This window comes from Alnus glutinosa, chromosome 3 (genome assembly GCF_958979055.1).
Source record: "Alnus glutinosa chromosome 3, dhAlnGlut1.1, whole genome shotgun sequence".
Classification (NCBI taxonomy): domain Eukaryota; kingdom Viridiplantae; phylum Streptophyta; class Magnoliopsida; order Fagales; family Betulaceae; genus Alnus; species Alnus glutinosa.
The window spans coordinates 26,758,835-26,780,873 of NC_084888.1; the positions used below are offsets into that span (position 1 = coordinate 26,758,835).

General features: G+C 35.4%; 3 protein-coding genes across 3 annotated transcripts; all 3 read left to right on the plus strand.

Moving 5' to 3' along the window:
• The first annotated feature begins 455 nt into the window (after positions 1-455).
• Positions 456-6,315, plus strand: LOC133863289 (uncharacterized). The gene is made up of 6 exons (XM_062299240.1): positions 456-1,163; positions 1,308-1,563; positions 3,467-4,988; positions 5,164-5,219; positions 5,634-5,915; positions 6,029-6,315. The coding sequence occupies exons 1-6, from the start codon at positions 456-458 to the stop codon at positions 6,313-6,315; spliced, it is 3,111 nt and encodes a 1,036-aa protein (XP_062155224.1).
• A 2,895-nt stretch (positions 6,316-9,210) lies between these two features.
• LOC133863548 (methyl-CpG-binding domain-containing protein 11) lies at positions 9,211-15,670 on the plus strand. The gene is made up of 2 exons (XM_062299534.1): positions 9,211-9,420; positions 14,507-15,670. Exons 1-2 carry the CDS (start codon positions 9,340-9,342, stop codon positions 15,371-15,373), a joined length of 948 nt encoding a protein of 315 aa, XP_062155518.1. The 5' UTR covers positions 9,211-9,339; the 3' UTR covers positions 15,374-15,670.
• A 1,948-nt stretch (positions 15,671-17,618) lies between these two features.
• LOC133864195 (glucan endo-1,3-beta-glucosidase 14-like) lies at positions 17,619-19,816 on the plus strand. Its single transcript, XM_062300461.1, has 3 exons — positions 17,619-17,744; positions 18,074-19,113; positions 19,593-19,816. The coding sequence occupies exons 1-3, from the start codon at positions 17,648-17,650 to the stop codon at positions 19,656-19,658; spliced, it is 1,203 nt and encodes a 400-aa protein (XP_062156445.1). The 5' UTR covers positions 17,619-17,647; the 3' UTR covers positions 19,659-19,816.
• The last annotated feature ends 2,223 nt before the right edge of the window (positions 19,817-22,039 follow it).

Below are 22,039 nucleotides of genomic sequence, written 5' to 3' on the forward strand. Positions count from 1 at the left end.
GCAAAAGGTTGTATGGAATGAGAGAAAATTGTGGGCAATATTGATAAGTATGTGGAGAATTTCATTTCGTTAAAAAATTTTCGAAATAATCCTGTGGAAAGTGGAACTTCTCTACCGGGTGCAGCTGATGTTCAGGCGGTTCATAACTTAAATCTGGAGTTATCAGAGGAGAGGGAGCAGGTGATCCTTAGCTGGAAGGGTGGTAGGACAAATTGGAAGAAAAGAGCTAGAAGTCAAGCGCTTTTGAGAGATGAGGTTAATCTTGCTGATGAAGAGTCCAGCTCCTTTTTCTCTTCCTCCGGGGGTTTTGAAGATTTTGGGCATGCTAAGAAAGCAAAAAATGTTTCGGCGGTGGCTGTGGAGCAGCCCCGCCGGTTGCAATGATTGTTTTAAGTTGGAACTGTCGGGGGCTTGGGAACCCCCGGACAGTTCGAAGTCTTTGCCATTTGGTGAAGATGAAGAGACCCACTTTAGTTTTCTTGATGGAAACTAAAGTTATTCAGAGGAGGGTTGATTTTCTGAGAATTAAGCTTGGATTTCAGAACATGTTTTGTGTTAATTGTAAGGGGCGTAGTGGTGGATTGATGTTGTTATGGGGGTCTGATCTTGATTTGGAAATCCAGAATTTTAGCCAACAACATGTGAATGCTATCATTAAATTTACTAATCCTGGTTTTAGTTGGAAATTTACTGGTTTCTATGGAAACCCGAATCCTATGAAAAGGCAAGAATCCTGGTCGTTGCTTAGATCTCTGGCTGATTTACATCCTTCTCCCTGGTTAGTCTGTGGTGATTTCAATGAAATTCTGTCTTTAGGGGAGAAATCTAGTCAGTCTAGTAGATCTAGGAGGCAGATGATGTTGTTTCATAATACCTTGAGTGATTGTTATCTGTGGGATTCGGGATACAAAGGGCAGAAATTTACGTGGTCTAATGGAAGAGATGGTAGGGATCTCACTTTGGAGCGTTTGGATGGGGCTGTTGCCAATATGGAGTGGAGTAGGGTTTTTAACTTGGTTGATGTGGAAGTTATGCCTAGATATTGCTCTGACCATAGCCCTTTAGTTATCTCCTTTGATAGCTCCAGTAGTATACCATGGAAAAAGAATAGGAGATTTCTGTTTGAAGCTGGATGGATAAAACATGCGGATCATAAAAACATGGTGCGCAGAGTTTGAAAGGTGAAGAATAGAAGTTTTGGTGATGATAAGTGGGTGAACCTAAAGAATAGGTTGGATAATTGTAGAATGAATTATAAATGTTGGGCTAGAATTTTTGATGACAAGGAATGTCTGGCTATAAAGCAGGTGGAGGAAGAATTAAATATGGTGCAACAGGAAGGGGATCCTAGAAATATTGAGAAGGAAAATTTGTTAAAGGAAAATCTGGACCGATTATTGGAAGTTCAAGAGCTTAAATGGAGGCAAAGGGCCAAGGAAAATTGGCTAAAGTTTGGGGATAGAAATACCAAGTATTTTCATGCATGTGCATCTCAAAAGAAATGTAGAAATTCGGTGAAAGAGATTGTTGACTTGGATGGGAAGAGATGGTATTCCCAAGAAGGTATTGAAGGAGCTTTTGTTAGATATTTTCAATGGTTGTATAAGGCGGAAGCAGTTGAGGAGATTGGCCCTTGTATCAATGCAATTACTCCAAAAGTCTCTTCTGAAATGAATCAAAGTCTACTTGTGGTAGCGATCCAACCGATGATTTAAAAATAGGAATTTGGTTTTACACTTAATCGGTTTTCACAACTACGTGGATTTTAATATTTTTAACCACTCGCAATAGTACGGGACTTTGTAGTATAGTACTAAGGAGGGTATCGTACCACAAGGATTGGAAGGTTGTTCAAGTTATGAAGTACCTAAAACGTTACCTAATTTAATTATGAAAAAGATGATTTGTTTTGTTCTAACACTAAGCTAAACAAGTAATAATGAAAAGTCTAAGAATAAGGAAAGTGTAGGGCATTGATTTCACTCAATCCTTAAGCACATGGTATATTGTATTCCTCTCGGATTTCTTTCACAAATGCAATACGAGCGCGTAATGATTGTCAATCACACGACGACCTCAATATGAAATTACTTTAGTTAAAGACAATGATAAACCATCTATTCATACAAAAGTCATTCAACCTATATCTAGGATTGAATGATTCATGCTCCCTAGTATGGATTATAAGGTCTATTAATAAGCATACACATTCATGGAAAAAGCATAAATCATCTTAGTTCAACACATAATCTCCACCTAAACTTACACTAGAATGGAAAAACATTTAAGCAATAATTAAACTAGAAAGAGTGTGGAGAGATATGTGTTCCCTAGCATGAGTTTATCAAATTCACATAAATTATGTCATAAGCACCATTACACAACCATCCTTAGGTTATGTAATCATTACACTTGTATAGAAATTCAAGAACAACACAATCTACCCCATGGCCCTTAGAGAGAGTTCATCAACACCCTACAACTAAATTAGCTACTCATGGAGTTATGGAATTCTCTTATAGAAGAAGAAGAACCCATTACTCTAGAGGATATAAAAACTACAACCCACACTAATAAGATGTAAAAACTACTAACTTTAATTATTGAATCTACTTTAACAACTAAAAAGATACTCAAAAACAAGCTTTAAAGAAAAGAAATTCTAAGTAGAACATTAAAGAACAAGCTATGGGCTCTGGAATCTAAGGATTCCAGAATTGTTTTCAACATAAAATAACACAAAAGTAAAAGGAAGAAGAAGAAAGAAGTGCTGGAAATATAAGGAAATTATAAAGAACACTTGAATAACTCAAACTCCAACTTCACTTTACTATAAAAACGAGTTTAGACTAAATTACAGCATAAACATACCTTGAAACTAGCTCTCTGGAAAACATGAAGAAAAGAGTGCATCACTTGAATGCACAAAAGCTCCAAATAAAATTTATCAACTAAAACTAACTATCTTTTAACCCACACGTCCATCCTCTATTTATGGAGGATTTGGTACGAAAAACCAAACTCAAACAATCACTCTCAGCCGCACAAAATGATGGTGACAACTTTTGATTAGAACCGCACAACTTGAGGATGAATTTGAGCCACACAAAAAGCTGCCGACATCTGTAGATCTTTCTGAAATATCCGAAGTCGATCGATCGACTTATTTTGCCTCGGAGATTTCGATAGATCGAATGTAGATCGATCGATTTATTTTCTCAAGGAAATGTCGATCGATCGAATATACTTGATCGATTTTTTCTCTTCTAGGCAGAAACACTTGAACTTCACATATCTTCATTAGGCTTAACTTGTTGATTTTTTCTTGTTTTTCAATTAAGACCTAAAAAAGAGATGAAACACTAAAACATACTAACACGTTATTTAACAACACAAACTAGGGTTTAACATATGTAAATTAAGGGGCTTTGAATGTAAACATTCAACGCTTATCAACTTGCTCCAGTGACCTTGGAGGAAATTCAAACTGCCCTTAATCAAATGGATCCTCTTAAAGCTCCAGGACCAGACGGTTTTCCTGCTTGTTTCTTTCAGCAAAATTGGGAAATTTTGCACCAAGAGGTATGTGATGCTATTTCGTATTTTTTTGACAATTGTAATTTGAATGCCTCTATAAATGCTACTGTTATTGCCCTTGTTCCAAAAACTAAAAACCCCATTTCGGTTAATGACTTTCGGCCTATTAGCCTTTGTAATGTAACTTACAAAATCTTGTCCAAGATTCTTGCTAATAGGCTGAAAAGAATTCTGCCCTGTATTATCTCTGGTTCACAAAGTGCTTTTATTTCGGGTAGGTTAATCTCTGATAATATCATTGCTGCCTATGAGACTCTGCATACTATGCAAACTAGACTGTGGGGCAGATCTGGGTATATGGGGGTGAAGCTTGATATGAGTAAAGCTTATGATAGGGTTGAGTGGTCGTTTTTGGAGGCTGTTATGTTTAAGTTGGGTTTTGCTCCTGTTTGGGTTAGGATGATTATGGCTTGTGTTACAACTGTTAATTATTCGGTGGTAGTTAATGGAAATGTGGTGGGAAAAATCTTTCCTTCAAGGGGTTTGAGACAAGGAGATCCTATCTCTCCTTATCTCTTTATCATTTGTGCTGAAGTCTTTAGTACTCTCCTTCATAATGTACAGATGAGAGGTTGTATTTCGGGTGTTCCCACTTCTAAAAAGGGCCCTAAGATTACTCATTTGTTTTTTGCTGATGACAGCCTTGTTTTTTGTAAGGCTAATAAAGTTGAATGGAGAAGGCTGTTGAATCTCATAGAGACTTATGAAAGAGGTTCTGGCCAGAGAATTAGTTCTGGCCAGAGAATTAATTTGGCCAAGACTACTGTTTTTTTCAGTAGAAACACTTGTCAGTCTAGAAGAGAAGAGATTAAGGCTTCTTTCGGCCTTGGGGAGGCTAACAGCTATGACTCTTACTTGGGTCTGCCTACTTTGGTGGGTAAAAATAGGAATCTGGCTTTTAAGGAGATCAAAGAAAAGGTTATTAGGAAATTGAATAATTGGAAGTCTAAGTTACTAACTTTGGCGGGTAAGGAAGTTTTGTTAAAGGCTGTGGTGCAGGCTACTCCCTCTTATGCTATGAGTGTTTTCCTTTTTCCTGCCAGTCTTTGTAAGGAGTTGAATCAGTTAATGCAGTCCTTTTGGTGGGGGCACTTTAATAATGGTTCAAAAATCCATTGGATGAGTTGGGTTAGGATGGGAAGAGCGAAATCTGCTGGAGGGCTTGGCTTTAGGGATTTGTTGATGTTTAATAAAGCCCTTTTGACAAAACAGTGTTGGAGGTTGATGCAACACCCGAATTCTCTGATTTCACAGATTATTGAAGCCAAATACTTCCCAAATTCATCCTTTTCTAGCCTCTGCTCTTGGAAAAAGACCTTCTTTTATATGGAGAAGTTTTTTAGCTGCAAGAGACCTTATTTCCCATGGTATTACTTGGAGAATTGGGGATGGTAATTCTATTAAAATATGGGGTGATAGATGGTTGCCAAAAATGGGTCCGATGTGTTATTCTTTTGGCTCTGTTTTATCTCCTGATGCAAAGGTCTCGGATCTTATTGATATTTCTACTAAGGGGTGGAAGGGTTCTCTTATTGACAATTCTTTTCCTGCTTATATTGCCAATAGGATTAAGAATATCCCTTTGTGCCCTTCTTTGCCTCCAGATAAAATTATTTGGGATGGTACTTCAAATAGTGTGTTTTCAGTTAGGAGTGCTTATCACTTGGGTTGGGATTTGTTGCAAAGTAAAAAAGGGGAATGCTCATACAATTCTAATAGAAATGTCTTCTGGAAGTGTCTCTGGGCTATTAAAGCTCCAAATTATTTGAAAATTTTTATGTGGAGAGCTTGTCAAAATTGTTTACCTTCCAGGCAGACTTTATTGAAAAAAAGTGTGGTTGATAACTCTCTTTGCCCTTGTTGTAATTTAGTAGAAGAGTCTATTGTCCATGCTTTATGGAACTGTCCTGGGGCTCAAGATGTATGGAGTTATGGCCCTATTTTATTTTAGAAGTGCCCTTCTGTTTTTTCTGATATGTTTGAACTTGTTTCATATTTATTTGATAAACTTAATGATGACTTGTTGAGCCTTGCAGTGGCTGTGTTTCATAAAATTTGGCTGAGAAGAAACCGACTTATATTTGAGGAGCAGTTCTCTGCTCCTATGGTGGTATTTAAGGAAGCCTCTAGATTGATTGATGATTTTAGCACTTTTAACAGGAAGGAATCTGTGTTAAGGACCCTTGTTGGTCAAGACTTAACTGGAGGAAAAGTGTGGAAACTTCCTGATATGGGTTTTTGGAAGGTGAATTGGGATGCTTCAGTAAATATAAAGGAGGGGGTGATTGGCCTGGGTTGTGTGATAAGGAATGAGGAAGGTATTGTTATGGGGGCTAAATGTAGTGCTCAGAAAATGCTGGCAGACTCTTTATTAGCAGATTAGCAGAGGCCATGGCTGCTCTCTTTGCTCTTGATTTTTGCCTTGAATTAGGCCTTGCTAATATTGTTTGTGAAGGGGACTCCCTACGGGTCATTAAAGGGATTTGCAATGAAGATGGACAGCAAGATCGTGTTGGGCATTTTCTGTTGGAAATTAAACAAAAAGTTTCTTGTTTCTCTGTTTGTAATTGGTCTCACTATTGTAGAGAAGCTAATGTAGTTGCCTATTTGTTAGCTAGAAAGGCTGCCTCTATGTGTTTTTCCTGTTGTTGGATTGAGGTTTTGCCTTTGTTCATCTCGTCTGCTTCTCTTAGAGACTGCTTGGTCTCTAAGTTGTAATGGTTCTTTCAGTTAATGAAGTTCATTCAGTGTTCAAAAAAAAAAAAAAAAAAAAAAAAGAAATTAAAGAGTATTATATAATTTCTTAAAACTCAAAAGAGATTCTATGAACACAAAGTATATTCTCTATAATGGGACCTACTGTGTGATTATATGAGTTGCAATCGTTGTTAGATCACGGCGTCCTCTTGTTAATGTGGGCGCGCATAGCTTTAAATATTATTACCCACTTCTATTTATATATTATATTCTCATTTTTGCCCTTTTTATCAGGTGTAGGGAAAAGGAAGGAACAACTTTTAGAGAAACAGAGAATTTTTTTAATGCCGAGATTTCATTCTAATAAAACAAACAATCAATTTTTTTTTTTTTCTAAAAGTATTTAAATATATTAAATGAAGGTAATTCTCTCCAATAATTTTTTACAACCATTAAGAATAAAAATTAACAATTACATCCGCACTTGTAAAATAATAATAATAAAAACTCAATAACTAATTTTTACTACCACTTTATAAAGTTTATAAGGTATTGTCATGAGTAGGGGTGTTTTTTTTTTTTTTTTTTTTTTTTTTTTTTTTTTTTTCAACTATTATTTTCATATCTGTATCACTTTTAACAACTCAGTATTTATCATATTTATCACATCAATATTTAGCATTTTTTTTCTTCATGTTTTTAAAACCAATAAATGCTGAATATGACAAAATCTAAATCATTAGATTTGAAAATAATGATTAAGATTTAGGGTTAAATACCTTACACCTTTACCTTCGCCTCAATTAAAAAAAAAAAAAAAATACCTTACACCCCTTGTGATTTAAAACCTTTATTTTTGCACCATTAGTTTTTATTTTCTTCATAGGTACCTGTGCTATGGGAAAAGACGGAGATGATACTTGTATTCATTTTTCCGTTTAAAATTGACGAATTTTCACATCAGTGACATGTGACACCATTAAAATTGCGACACGTAGATTTAATTTTTTTTTTTTAAAAAATAAATTTTGAAGCCCCCCCTCTTTTCTTTTTTTTTTTTTTTTTTTTTTTTTTTTTTTCTAAAAAATAAAAAAAAAAAATTTAGGGGTGGCTTTGGGCCACATGAGGGTGGCCGAAACACCCTCAAGGGCAATGAGAGTGGTTCAGCCACCTCTAAGGACTAAAATGGGGGTGGCTCGGCCATCCCCATTTGGCCTGGGTTGGTTCGGCCACCCTTAAGGTCCAAAGTGAAAAAAAAAATATATATATATATTTTGGCTCTTGGGGGTCGGAACCACCCCATGCCAAATAGCCACCACAAGCCAAATGTAAGTGGTTTCGGCCACCCCATTTTGGCCTTTACTGGTGGCTGAACCACTCCCATGTGGCCAAAAGAAGTAGCTAAGCCACCCCTACATTTTTTTTTTTTTTTTTTTAAAAGCCTCAAAATTAAAAAAATATAAAAAAAATATGGTAGACACGTGTCGCAATTTTAATGGTGCCACATGTCTCTGACGTAGAAATCTGTCAGTTTTGGACCGAAAAATAAACGGAGGTACGATCTTAATTTTTTCTCCTAGCATAAATACCATTCATTATAAAAAAAAAAAACTGAAAGAACAAAAAAAAAATTTTAAAATTACATGAAGTAAAAAGGTATTTAACTTAATTTTACTTTAAAAAGGTGATGATGTCGAGTATTACTCATTTACTCGAATAGATACCAAGCGACCTAGGTTGCTAGGGATATGGATGGACACTACAAGTAAATTAACCGTTAACATAACTGCGGTGAAGACGGTCTCGTTTCGGACCTCAACTCCATGTTCCAATCCACTTAACAAATGCGTTATCCGAAACCTTTCACGTACGTGCGACAGGTGGCCCTCCTTTACCACGTGAGCGAGCGTCATCCATGGACTGCCACTGCCCCCTCTCTTCTACGTAAGCGCGTGCACAGTCAAAATTTCGATTTTCCCAAATTTTTTTTTTCTATTATTTTCCAATATTATTAGGGCATAAATTCTAACCTCTATAAATTACATCTATTTCTTGATATGTGAAAAATATATTCTCAAATTCATTTTTTTTTACATAAATTTTGTATAAATTGTTTTGCAAAAAGTTCTTACAAACCGATCTTTTAAGCTATTAAAAATATATGCGAAAAGTACATGCTGTTAAAAAAAGTTATTCTCACATAATAAAAAACACGCCACTTTTAGAGGTTGATTTGTAAGAAATTTCTGTCTTGTTTTAATAGCATTATCAAGAAATTATGTACTTGCATACCTAAAAGACTCATATTACTTTTAAATACTAATTTGTAAGAGTTTCTTATCATTAAGTTTTTAAGAAATTTTTGTCTATATTATTACGCTTCTTTGACAAAATAAGGCGGTCCAAAAAATATATATATTTTATTATGAAAGTGCATCGTGTGAACTCCTCTTCAATCCTTCTTACATGTAACCGATTTTTAGCAAATTATTGTACAAAATATTTTTCACATGTAAAAAGAAAGAGAAAAAAAAAAAAAAAAGAATGAAAAGATTTTTAAGAACATTAATGGTTGACTTCACGCGCCGCGTATGGGCGTGGATTAATTCCCCAAATCAAGAGTGGACATTGGGCATCGTGGACCATAGGGTGCAATTGGGGGATTTATGAAAATCTTTAATTCCACTCTACGATTTGGACACGTTGCACAATAAAAAAATAGGGCATTTGAAACAAAAGTTGGTTAGTACGAGGCGAAAATCAGCTTTAACGGACCAATACCAACCTTTTGATTGGTCGGTCGCGTTTAAATCTTGTTCCATCATAGAAAAATCTACCAAAAGTGTTGGTACCTTCTGGGTGAGTTTATCAGTTCTGTCGTTGTACTAACGTGACGGTTTGAGAAAGAGAGAGAGAGAGAGAGGAGCTATCTAACACACTCCCAACGGTTTTTGTGACTCTCTTCTTACCACACACACACACACACAAAGAGAGAGAGAGGAGCTTTGGTATTGTTCGTGAGAGGGTTTTGTGTTGCAGGTGAAAATGGAGAAGGAAGCACAAAGTGGAGCCCAGGAGGAAGTTCTTTCAGTGGAGCTTCCAGCTCCCTCTGCTTGGAAGAAACTGGTCTCTCTCTCTCTCTCTCTAGAGATAGAAATACTTGTACTTTGTTGTTTCAGTTTTGAGCTTTCTTGAAATTTTATGTTTGGTATCTGGAATTTGCTAATTTTAGGCTAGTGTCCTGTTTTAGGGGGTGGAATTTTGCTTTTTGGTAAAATTATGTGGTGGAATTTGGTAGGTTGAGTAGCCTTTTCTTTTTTAGGTAAGCTAGGGTTTTTGGATGAATTTTGTGTCGTGGGAATGATTTTGTGTTTAGGGTTTTCTGGCAAAATTGTCGATTTTTGTTCTTTTCTTTTTTTTTTTTTGAAAAAAGATTTTAAATGTTGCTCCTTTCTCTGGCTGACTAGTAATTTATTTGGTTTGTAATAGTGTAAAAAAACAATTTTTGGACTGAAAAATTGGGTTTCAGAGCAGAAGAAAATGTTAGAAGGAGTTCATTTGAAATTTCTATTCCCTTCCAGAAAATGTCTGAGCAGAGAATTTTGTCTTTGTTTGCTTAATTTCTGCCTCCATCATTTAGAAATTGAATTAGCTAAGTTTGTGCCGGGCTTTGTTTCGTGAGTCTCACCTTTTGGCTTAAGTGATGTCTTTGTTGGTCTAATCTTGGTATGCTTTGACTTATAGACTTTGTGTACTATGCTGCTTTTTGTGGTTGCTGATACTTGTGTTTCTATGTAGTAATCAGCTTTGAGAGGCTCAGGAAAAAAACAAAAGGATTTCTTAGCCTTAGTGAGGAAAACTGAAATTGAATTTGGTGACTAGTAATTTTTTGGAAGGACAGGCTGTGATATACTTCTTAAAATGCAGCAAATATAGTACAAGCATGAAAAGTTGTTTGGTTTTTTGGGGATCTGAATTTTTTTTTTTTTTTTGCTTTCTTTAACTTAAAATAGGAAGGCTGAAAGTTTCATTGCCTCTGGTAATGTTGCTGCATGCATTTATGAAAGTTCATACATGTACTAAATTGCCCAGGATTTTGTTCAATTTGGGTTTCTCCTTTTGTTTATGATCGTTATGATTTTTGGCTTCATTAACTCTTTACTTTTTATGTTTTGGTAAATCCGTTGGAGTCAACCTATTTCTGTATTCTAGTTTTAAATCTTATTAATTAGGTAGTTTGACTACATGCAAACTCTCTAAAATGTTCAATTCTCTGCTCCAATTGATTTTTACAAACATTAAAGAAACTTAATGTTCATTTTTAATTAGTTTCAGTAAATATCTTTGGGAAATTTGTCAAATTGGCAGCTAAATCATTTGAGTGGAAATTCAAAAGGGCTATCATTTCCCTTTCTTATACACACATAATTTTCTCTTTATTGATGGAGACATTTCTTGTGTTTTTGAATTATAGATGCCTATATGTTCAATTCTCATTGACCCTTTGAGGGGCACTGAAGTGACAATACAAGGGAACACAGGATTAAAGAGGATACCTGAGTAACTTGCCTGTTTCTAAGATTCCCTTTTCTCTATAGGATCCGGATGCAGGGACCATCATTAGTGGACTAAGTTTTAGTCTTTTGGACTTTAGGTTGCTCTAACTTGAAACCAATGCTGACCTAGCTATGGTCCATATGATCCTAATTGCTTCTTAGGAATTTTGGACTAAGAGCAATGGGTGATGCTCCTATTTATATACTGTAAAGCTCAATTTGGGTCTGTGTAAACTGGTGGTCGAATGGTATTACTGAGATGTACTACCTTATATGAAAGGGGGATCTACTCAGAAGAAATTATTGTATGCTGCTCAGTAGGATTTGCTGTAATCAAATGCTGGTCATCACTATATTTTCCTCAAATATTGAACTTGGGGTTCTTATTAGTAAACAGGTTTTAAACTCATTCAAGTACAATAATCTGGAGTCAGAAGCATATACCTAGATTTGATCTTATACTTTGTGATGTCTTAGTTGAAAACCAAATATTGAGAACTTTTATTTTTCCCCAAAGCCAAAATAGGCTTTGGTCTGCTTGCCTTAATGCCTTGTGATATATGGATTTCAATTTATATGTTTTCCAGTGCTGCTGGTTCTTATAATTCTTTGACCTTTTGCTTGAGATCTTTTTTGAATTACTTATGCCAAATAGGTTTTGGTTTCCATGCGCAACTTTAGTATCTACAGTGATAGAGAGAAGCCTGTGCAATATATTGGTTAGAAAATTGTCTTTTTTACGCAAGGGCACGAAACTAAATGAAAATATTCTTTTGGCGGAGCATTAAATGTTACTGGTAACTTTGATGTGTTATGGTTCTTTTCTAATTTGTTCTCAATTATTTTCCCATGTTTTTGGTGTTTTCCTAGCATGTTCACTTTGTAGGGACAACTTATAGTTGCTTTTTGCATTTATAGAACGTTGACATTGTTCCCCAGTTGCTAGCATTGTTCCTAGTGGTGGTGCATGATGTTGTTTGATGACAGCAGTGCCCTTTACAGAGGTTGATATTGTTCCCAGTAACTAGTTTGTATCTCAATTTCTCTTGTTTCTCGAGCATGTTAGCTTTAGAATGAGGACGACACCATAATTATATTAAGTTGGATGATGCAAAGAGACATGTTTGCCTCTAGTTTTTGGTATGGTTTGGCCCTTAATAGAGTTTACTGGCAAATCAGGCTTTATCTAGGGAACTAATACTGCTGGGCTTTGGTTTATGAGAGTTTTTATTTTTTGTTTTATTTATTTTCTTCGTTGTGGGGTGGGGTTTGGGGAACACCATAACATTAGTCATGGGAAATGAAGAGATGCCCAGAGTGGTGGAAATTTAATGCTCAGGGATTTAAATGAACTATTCATCCTTCAGCTGCACTAGTTGAGAGCTTGTTGCTCTCTTTTTGTCTAGTTTGCAAAGGAATATTGATTCTCTTACATTGTCAAGCTGTTTTTTTTTTTGGTACTTAAAAGAGTAGACTCATTTTTATGGATGATGTTCTTATTGTTGATTTTTTTCTTTTCAGTTTACTCTGCCTTAGAAATGTTTTTCTCCTGCTTGGTGTGTAGAGTCATTGAACTGGATGCATATGCAAAATTAATTTCTTAGAATCTAAAGGGAAACTTTGTATAAACATAAGTTCTGTATCAAATGACTTTGCCGTCATTTATGCCTTTTTTCACTGCATTATAAATGATCATCAAGATTTAATTCTTAATTTAATTTATCTTAATAGTACAGACACTCCACTAGTTGGTTTCAGAACTCCCTTTGGAATTCTATATGAACAAAGTTGTCCCACATACAGTGTGGAATATTTAGAATGCAGAGATGGTGGCCATGGTGAAAGAATAAGTTAGTGTCTTATCTAAAATATGTGTAACTAAATCTTTACCTGGTCTCAGATGGTCAAGCCAAGGTTTGTTTCGGATCGAGAGAGAAAAGAATAAGTGTATTCAGGAGATCAGAAACAAATCTTAGAGATGTCTATTCAGGAGAATTCCTTTTGTCTGACTATAAAAGTTAATTATATTGAACTGGGAAGTCTTTCACTCTTGTCAAATTTGTATTTCAGTAGATGGAGAACCTCTAAAGTTAATATTGGCAAGTATTCCATAAAAAAGTTATGGTTTAACAAACCAAGTTTATTCAGTCCAACGGTTAATCTTTCTTTGTGGGTTAGAAAAGTTTCATAACTTGCACGTTTTCCTCTAGAAATGATGGTAGTCTTACCATGTGATTTTGTAGTTTTAACCCAGGAGAATGTTGCATGGTCTTGAACAAGTTAGATATTTTCTAGGTTTATTTAGTTAAGCTTCAAGAAGTTAGGGTCTGACAATAACATAGGGCCTTGGTTGTTTTGCTTGAAAAGTGGGTACTTGTAGGATCTAAGGAAAGCACTAGCCACATCTTTGTATCACCAAAAAGACTAGCCAGATTACAATTGAAACTTCCTAGAATCACTTATAAAACCCAGTCTCACTTATGTGAGACTTAGCACTTAGCACCTATGAGTACCTTTATAATTTACCCATTCAATGTGAGCAATTAATCTTCCTAATGTGGGATTAACTTTCTGGGGTGTCACAATATTCTCCACTCAAATCCATGATGTGAGAGTTAATGTCCATGTCATGCAGTGCCCAACGCCATATGGTGTTACTGGGTTACTCTTATACCATTTGTAGCAATCTAGGAAAAGTATTAGCCACATTTGTGCTACTACTCCAAAAGGACTAGTCAAGTTGCAATTGGAGCTCCTTAGAATCATTTATAAACCCCAGTCTCATTTAGTAAGGAACTAATGTGGGACTTAGCACTTAGCACCCATGAGAACCTTTATGATCAACCCACTCAATGTTGGCAATCCATAACAAACTTTCTGGGGTGTCACAGTACTAATACATTGACTCTTTAATTAAAACTCCCATGTCAAACATTTTCATCGTTTGCTACTTACGTTTTTGAATTTTGATTAGTTAAAATTAAACAATAATTCATAAAGCCAAACATGTCTAAAAGAACAAGCAGTTTATTTTGTGCATGTATTGTTGTAATATCCAATCAATTCATGACTATTCTGGTTAAGATGTTAGGTCATGCTGTCTTTAGTTGATTACAATGTTCGAGTTAAGTTGGTACTGATGGGGTTTCTTTGCTCCCTAGAAGCATCAGATGTTTTAATTATGATGTCTTTATTGTTCTTTTTATTATTCATGTTTGAATCTTACTACATTATGCCATTGCATTATCTGGTTTCATCCCAAGACAGCCAAATTCATATAGTTGATAAATTATTGACTGATGGCATCTCTAGACAATTTCATGTAATGACTGAAAGAAAAATTGACAAAAGACTGATCCTGATAGTACAATAGAGGTATGCAGGGATAGCGGTGAAGACATTAAAATTACTCTACACAAAGATAGCTGAGAATTCATTTATTGTGTTGCAATATACTTTTTGTCCCCCCGCCCATATTTTCTCTCTCTCTTAAATATCTATGTTTCAATCTAAAGTAAGACACGCTTCTTGAATCCTATTGTACAATGCCATTTTTATGATTGGATGTATGAGGAGAAGTTCAATTTATTACGTTTATAACTCATAATTCTTGTTGTATAACACTTGACATAAGCCTGCTTTCTGTTTCTCTGCAGTTCTTCCCCAAGAAAGGAGGAACACCTAGGAAGAATGAGGTCATGTTCATTGCTCCCACTGGGGAGGAGATTAATAACAAAAGACAATTGGAGCAGTACCTAAAATCAAACCCTGGTAATCCTGCAATATCAGAGTTTGATTGGGGTACTGGTGAGACTCCTAGGAGATCTGCAAGAATCAGTGAGAAGGTCAAGGCGACTCCACCATCAGAGAATGAGCCTCTGAAGAAACGTAGCCGAAAATCGCTGGGGACAAAGAAGGACAACAAAGAAGAGGAAGCTGCTCCTGAAGAAGCTGAAGGTACCAAGGAAATTCAAATGCAAGATGCTGAGGTAGCTGGGAAAGAAGATGCGGAAGCTGGGAAGGAGAAAGATGTTTCCAAGGAAACTCCGGTCGAGAATGGAGATAAAAAACAGGAAGAAACTGACCAAAAGAGTGCAGATGTTAGTAAAGATGAGAAAAACCAGAGTGATGCCGAGGAAAACAAGAGTACTAATGCTTCTGCAGAAGCTCCGGATGCTGATAAAACCCAAATTGAGGAACATGTTAAACAGCAGGATGTTGCAGTAGCAGCAGATGAAAAGCTAGCTGAAGGAGCTGTGGCTACTGAGGCAACTAAAAGTGAAAAGCTTGCTGGAGAAGCAAATGGGAAAGCAAAGCAAGAAAATCCCAATGGACTCGCAGCAGCATCCAAGGGAGAGATCAAAGATAAACAAGTTTTATCAGAGAAGGATGGAAAATCTAATGTTGATGCTGAGGAGAAAGTCAAGAAAAATGACGGGGAAGTGACGGAAAATGGTAAGGTTAACCAAGTGGGGCCAGCTGATACCCCCCAGCAACCGTCACCCGCCCCTGTGAGCTGCTGAATGTACTGTACTACCTTCCTAGCTTGCCCGTTAGTCCTTTTGTTACACTCCCATCCTCCTTTTTTCTTTTCTTTCTGTCTTCGGAAAATTGGGATCCCTCGGATGACTGTAATTTTAGTGTTGTTGATGCTAGAGTTGATTATTGTATGTAGTGGAATGGAGCTGTATGATGTTAGAATAGGCCTTAGATTCTGCAGCTTTTGGTACGATCTGGAGGAACTTGGATTATATGTTGCATTATAGACTGTAAGACATGTTCCTTGACCTTTATGGTTAGTGGTTTTAACTTTGTATGCTTGGGGCTGCGTGAATCTTGTGGTAAGAAGGCCCTATTACTGGTGTTTGGGGAGAGATCTAATTTGCATTATAGTCTGATCAAGATAAACGTGAACAGCAAACGAACGAAACCAGTAGGAAAAGATGCTCACATTTCCTGTGAGTAATTCTATTCTTTAAACTAATTTATCATACGCATTTTAATGTAAGGTGGCGGAGTAGGTTTGTAATAGCAAATAACAATAGAATAATAACTCTTCTTAAACCGAGATTTTATCAAGAAATTGAGGCAAAAAAGATAAAAAATCACTCATCAAGTGTTTCATATTGATAAGCTGATCAAAATACATAAGATGGAGGTTAAAGTCATCTCAATAGGCTTATATAAAGCCTAAATTTGAAACCCTTAAAAAAAAAAAAAAAAAAAAAATGAAATGAAAACACATTTCAGTATGAATAATACAATATGACAATTTTTGCCTAGTAAATGTTGGAATTAAGAAGTTTTAATGAAATATAAAATTGTATCCCTCTGAATAAGCTTTCCAACGCCATCAAGTTGGTCTCAATTCGATGTCGGAATCAGAAGATATAATTTTTTAAAATAAAACGGGTCTAACAAAAAACTGGTAAAATTGGCCCACATCACATTTTAGACTGATTGACGTGTCGTGTTTTAAGTGATTGATTTGAAAATTCATTTAAAATACGTTATGCCAGCTGGTATAATAAATAAGTGTGAAGAGCATCATTATTCTTTATACACTCCTAACGTTTCGAATAATTAGTAACTACTACAAAGTGTAGGTTATGTATACATCGTACTCAAAATGATTAGTTTTCTTTGTTGTGGTGGTTTCCCTTTGGGTGTATTGCTATAGTTGTTTCTTTGTGAGTCCTTTTACACATGAGTCTCTCATCCTCCCTTCATCCCCCTTTGATAATAAAAAAATTAATTTTTATTAAAAAGTTGTCTCTGATGTCACATCAGAGACAACTTTTTCCTTAAAATCAATTTTTTTAAGGAAAAGAGGGTGATGAAGGGAGGATGAGAGACTCATCTTTAGCATTTCCCTTTCTTTGTTGGGTTACGATATGGGTTATTGGACCTTTCTAGGTTTGTGCCTTTTGATTGTGTCACTTCTGGTGCGCCTTGTCAAACCGTTTTAATTGGCCGGCAATTTTCTTGTTATTCGTGACAAGAATTTATAGGATTGCGTAATTCATTTGATGCATTTCCTTTTATTTTTTGTTTACCTGAAGAGATTATTTTGTTGCTTTTTGTTGGGTTGCCCAACCTTTTGTTATTTCTTGTTGTAATTTCTATGTTGATGTATATATATATATATATAGGCTAGATTAATAGGGCTTTTGTAAATTTTTTTTGATAGTTTATTTTAATAGTATCATAATTGTAAACTTATTTAGAAAATTTCCATAGATTCAATTGAAATAGTTTTTTGAATTCACGATTTTGTCAGTTTGCTAGAATGTCCAAAACATGTTTTTCCAACATGACTTTTTGGAGTTTGAACATTGGACAGCAGTTGCCCACAGCCCAAGCAGCGTAAGGTGGTGGTTTCCTCTGCCTGCCACCACCATCTCCACAAGTTTCAAACCCCTCTTTAACCACGAAAGGTATATTAACTTACTCTGCCTCCAAAACCCAAGATATACAGCCACAAGGAACGGGGAATATATAGAAAGTGAAAAAGGTGTGCTTTGAGAAAGAGATAACTAAAAAAAGTGAGAGTAAAGGAAGAATCTATTCTAATCCCATCCAAAGACATGCCATGCATATATTTTTTCATCATCTTTAGACCAAGGCTAAGAATCTTCTTCTCTCATTTTCTTTCGTACCTTTTGGAATCTTTCTTCTATGGCATGCCTGAAGGAAAAGCATTGAATCATCCACTGTATAATTTATGGTGTCTTTATCCTTGAGGTTAACGTCTTTGAATTACAAAATGCAACGCCATACCCACATCATTTCTACAAATGGAATGCTCTTTCGTTGTTAATATCTCCACCAAGCGCATGGATTTCCCTCGTTCATTTCTCTGCTTTCTTCTCTTCTTTATAGTCTCTCTCAACGGTATGCATATATCTCTCTCTCTTTTATAAGCTTTCAACTTTCTGTTCAATACTATGGCAAGTTTAAAGTTGCACGAAATGCCCAATGAGCTATATATAGGATGAATTCTATTGGCTTATCAAGGAATAAGTATGTATTTCTTGAACTATTAACAAATTGCTCTGTTCCTGTTTATATGTAACGTTATTCTATTATCATGGTGAAACAATGGCTAATGGCACTTCATATTGTTAAATCACAATTTATTTACAAAAGTTTAAGCATATAGAAATGGATGAATTTAATCATTTAATTTATATTCTAACATATATATGTACCCTTGTGTTCAGCGGCTTTGACTGCGGAAGCATTCACGGGGACATATGGAGTAAACTACGGAAGAGTAGCAGACAACTTACCTCCACCTGAAAGTGTGGTGACGCTTTTGAAAGCTGCAAAGATAAAAAACGTTAGAATCTATGATACTAATGTAGAAGTCCTCAAAGCCTTCAACAAATCTGGTATTGAGATAGTAGTTTGCATTCCCAATGAAATTCTGAAAGATATTAGTTTAGGCGAGGATCGTGCCATGAATTGGATAAAAGACAATGTTCAGCCATTCCTCCCTGGAACTTCTATACGTGGGATTTCAATTGGGAATGAGGTGTTGGGGATTCTTGGTGTGGATTTCTGGGAGGTGTTGCTGCCTGCAGCAAAGAACATTTACAGCGCCCTTGATAGGTTGGATTTGACGCGCGTTATTCAGGTCCAAAGCCCTCATTCAGAGGCTGTGTTTGCCACCTCCTTCCCACCATCTTCCTGTACTTTCAGGGATGATGTTCTTCCATTCATGAAGCCACTTCTTCAGTTCTTTTCGCAGATTGGGTCTCCATTTCACATAAATGCTTATCCATTCCTGGCATACAAGAGTGATCCTGATCATATTGACATCAGATATGCGCTCTTCCAATCAAACCCTGGAATCTATGATGCAAAGACTAAATTACACTACGACAACATGTTTGATGCACAGGTTGATGCGGCTTATGCTGCTCTGGAAAAGGCAGGGTTTAGCAAGATGGAGGTCATAGTTTCTGAAACTGGCTGGGCTTCCAAGGGAGATGACAATGAGGCTGGTGCCAACTTGAAGAATGCAAGGACTTACAATTATAATCTGCGCAAACGGCTGGCAAAAAAGAAGGGGACCCCTTTTAGGCCAAAGATTTCTGTGAAGGCTTATATTTTTGCTTTGTTCAATGAGAATTTGAAGTTTGGACCAACCTCAGAGAGGAACTTTGGATTGTTTAAAGCTGATGGAAGCATTGCATATGATATTGGATTCACTGGGCTTGTGCCTTCTTCAGCTTTCTCATCTCTTCTCTCTTTCAAGGTATGGATTTCCTCCTCATGATGTTATCACTCTAATTTGCTTGATTAGTCTGCTGAAATTCTTTCTTTGACAATATGTGACATGGGATCAAATTTAATTCAGGAAGACTAATTAACCTCAGCAATATGAATCTTCTTTGATCATTCCATTCTGTCTAGGACTCTAGGGCCATATCACACATAAATTGAAAAGTAAAATAAGATAATTTCCTGCATTAATGATCAATCAAGGACGAGATGACGTGATATAAAGGTAAAAGTAGTTTTTAGTGTTTTGTGTTTTAAGCTAATTTGCTAAAAAGCAAAGAGCTGTCCTAAAAAGCATTATCAAATGAGTTCGTAGTTTTGTTTCACTAGTGCATTTGCACCAATTGTCGTGTTTCTGTTATCGCGTGCAATGAATCAGAGTTTGTTTCCCTCATTGTTCTTTGTTTTGGTTAAGTTTCTGTCACTTCATTTGATAATATTTTGGCTTTACAGGAAATTGGATCATCATACATACTGGTTTTAACGAGCTGTGCTGCAGCTCTGCTACTGAATTTGTAAAATCATTCCCGTTATTCCTTTTGATGCTCAAGCAGCAGGGGGAACTTCATGTTCTTGAATTCATTCAAATTGTTGTAACAGTGTTGTTGTATGTATAGCCAATTCATTCTCTTCTTGTATTAACACTAATTCCTCATGAAATAGTTGTTTACCGAAAATTGCTGGTGCCATTTTTCATATTTGAGCAAAGCACAATTGATCAAAGAAAGCGTGATAGATAGATAGATAGCATTGATACCAACTGATGGAGGGAGGCGTGACGGAAAATTAGATCTTGTAAATAAAAAAAAACTTGTTGATTAACTTAGAATACCAGGAATAAAGCTATCAATACTAGATTGATTCTAGAGAATACTCAAGGTTTGGGTATGATGAAAACCACTCTAGGAATTTTTATTAAATCTTAATTTCAAACAACAAAGTATAAGCCTAAACAAAGCCAAAATATGCCTTTAGTTAAATAGGCTAAACACACAACCCTAGGCTGAAAACATAAAATGATTAAAATAGTCTTCAAAACAAGCCAAAAAAAAAAAAAAAAAAAAACCTCCCATGCATAGAATAAACCCAAGCCGCCATCGGTCGTACTGGTGGTCAACCGGTCTATCGATCGGGCACCATGGATTGATTGAATAGCAACCACAACTTCTACTAATCCATTATGTTTTGAAAATTAGCCCCATGACTTATAACAACATCTAGAAGGGAGGTTCAATAGATGTTTACAAAATTAATGCATGATATAGCTAATTTTAAAGTCATTCATCACACAAAAAATCACTAAATAATATGAAAGCCATAAACACAATCAACACAAGAATTTGGTGACGAAATGGAAACTTTTTGAAAAACTGTTGTAAATTTTAATTGTATTTACAAATACACGAATCGTTTGTAGTTAAAGGATTGCAAGTGCGAGGTCGATCCCACAGGAATTGTGTTTTTGTAAACAAAATTTATGTCTAAATTAATCAAATCCTAACCTAATTCCAAAAATTGAGAGATTATTTTTGTGAATAAAAAGATCAAAAGCATAAACAAATTTAAAGTGAATTTAATCAAGTAAAGAAGCGCTAAGGTGTCGGAATCTGCACTCACAAATTCATAGCAACATATTCCCATGATCAATAATATTTCTCAAAGTTCTCACAATAAAATCTTAAGTATGTTTTAACTTTTGCTTCAAATAATTAATCAAAACAATCCCATGTATTAATTCTTTACACAAATCACAAAAGAAATTCAATTTAAATTAAATCATCAAGTGTATCCGTAACTCACAGTAAAATATCCAATTTAAATCAAAACATCAATTGTATCCGTCGAATAAATCACAAGGGATATCCAATTTTTTAAACAAAGAAAATCAAACATAATCAATTTTATGAAATTATCGTAAATTATCAAATGTATCATTGAATCACAAAAAATATCTAATAATCATTTTACAAAATTGAGTTGAAATAAAACAATTGGAAAATCAAATCATTAAATTAGAAAATATTACATCACATGAGAACAATGTTGCTAATCATAAGTGAGGTTTCATCCTCAATCTCAGTTGAGGGTTTAGCCTCTCATGGAATTTAAAGATAAAACAATAATAATTGAAACCATGGAAATTGAGATGCTTACAAATTGAAAACTCCAAATTTGAGATCCAAAAGTTAGGAAAATCCTAAACTCTCTTCTTTCTCCTCTGAAATTTTGTACTCTGTAGTCTTTTCCTCTTTCTTGAAACTTAGGGGTCTATTTATAGGAGGCAAACAAACCCTAGAAGCCTTAGAGATCCCAGAAAAATCGTACTTCAATCTCCTAGTCAAATTATGAAGCAATCTTAGTACAAATCAGAATAGGATTCGTCCAGATTTGAGTTCTTATATTGCGGGACACTTTTGACATAACAAACGTCCGTATTAGGAAAATTCTATTTCACAATGATTATTAGTAGTTTGAGTTAGCTTTCCAAAGCGGCTAGTTTCATCTTAATTTGATACGTGAGTTGAAAGTTATGATCAAAATACTAAGACATGTACAAAATCTGAAATTTAATTTAATCTGATTTTGACTCCAATTAGAGAAATTCCGATTTAAGCCTCATTGATTTGGTTAACCATAACCACAACAACTAGGTCTTCTCAAAGTGTGCTTTCTTCTAGACTTTGCATTTTTTACCCTAAAGCTGTTGTTTTCCTTTAGCAACCTACAAAACATTAATAACACAAATCTAACAGAAAACATTAAATTAAGACATAGCTAAAGAATTAACTAATGTAAATTAAGAGGGTTTAAATATGCAATATTTTGCACTCATTAAAAACTCTTCAAAAGTAAAAGCACTCGATGGCAGCCAGACCCAGGAAACTCATCTGCTAAATAGA

Excerpts from the sequence above, each read along its gene's own strand:
- LOC133863289 (XM_062299240.1), top strand. The coding sequence starts at position 456 with ATGAAGAGACCCACTTTAGTTTTCTTGATGGAAACTAAAGTTATTCAG. Across the intron at positions 4,989-5,163 it reads TACTTGGAGAATTGGGGATG|GATTAAGAATATCCCTTTGT; the intron begins GTAATTCTATTA and ends TATTGCCAATAG. Across the intron at positions 5,220-5,633 it reads AGATAAAATTATTTGGGATG|TGGCTGTGTTTCATAAAATT; the intron begins GTACTTCAAATA and ends TGAGCCTTGCAG.
- LOC133863548 (XM_062299534.1), top strand. The coding sequence starts at position 9,340 with ATGGAGAAGGAAGCACAAAGTGGAGCCCAGGAGGAAGTTCTTTCAGTG. Across the intron at positions 9,421-14,506 it reads CCTCTGCTTGGAAGAAACTG|TTCTTCCCCAAGAAAGGAGG; the intron begins GTCTCTCTCTCT and ends GTTTCTCTGCAG.
- LOC133864195 (XM_062300461.1), top strand. The coding sequence starts at position 17,648 with ATGGAATGCTCTTTCGTTGTTAATATCTCCACCAAGCGCATGGATTTC. Across the intron at positions 17,745-18,073 it reads CTTTATAGTCTCTCTCAACG|CGGCTTTGACTGCGGAAGCA; the intron begins GTATGCATATAT and ends CCTTGTGTTCAG. Across the intron at positions 19,114-19,592 it reads CATCTCTTCTCTCTTTCAAG|GAAATTGGATCATCATACAT; the intron begins GTATGGATTTCC and ends TTGGCTTTACAG.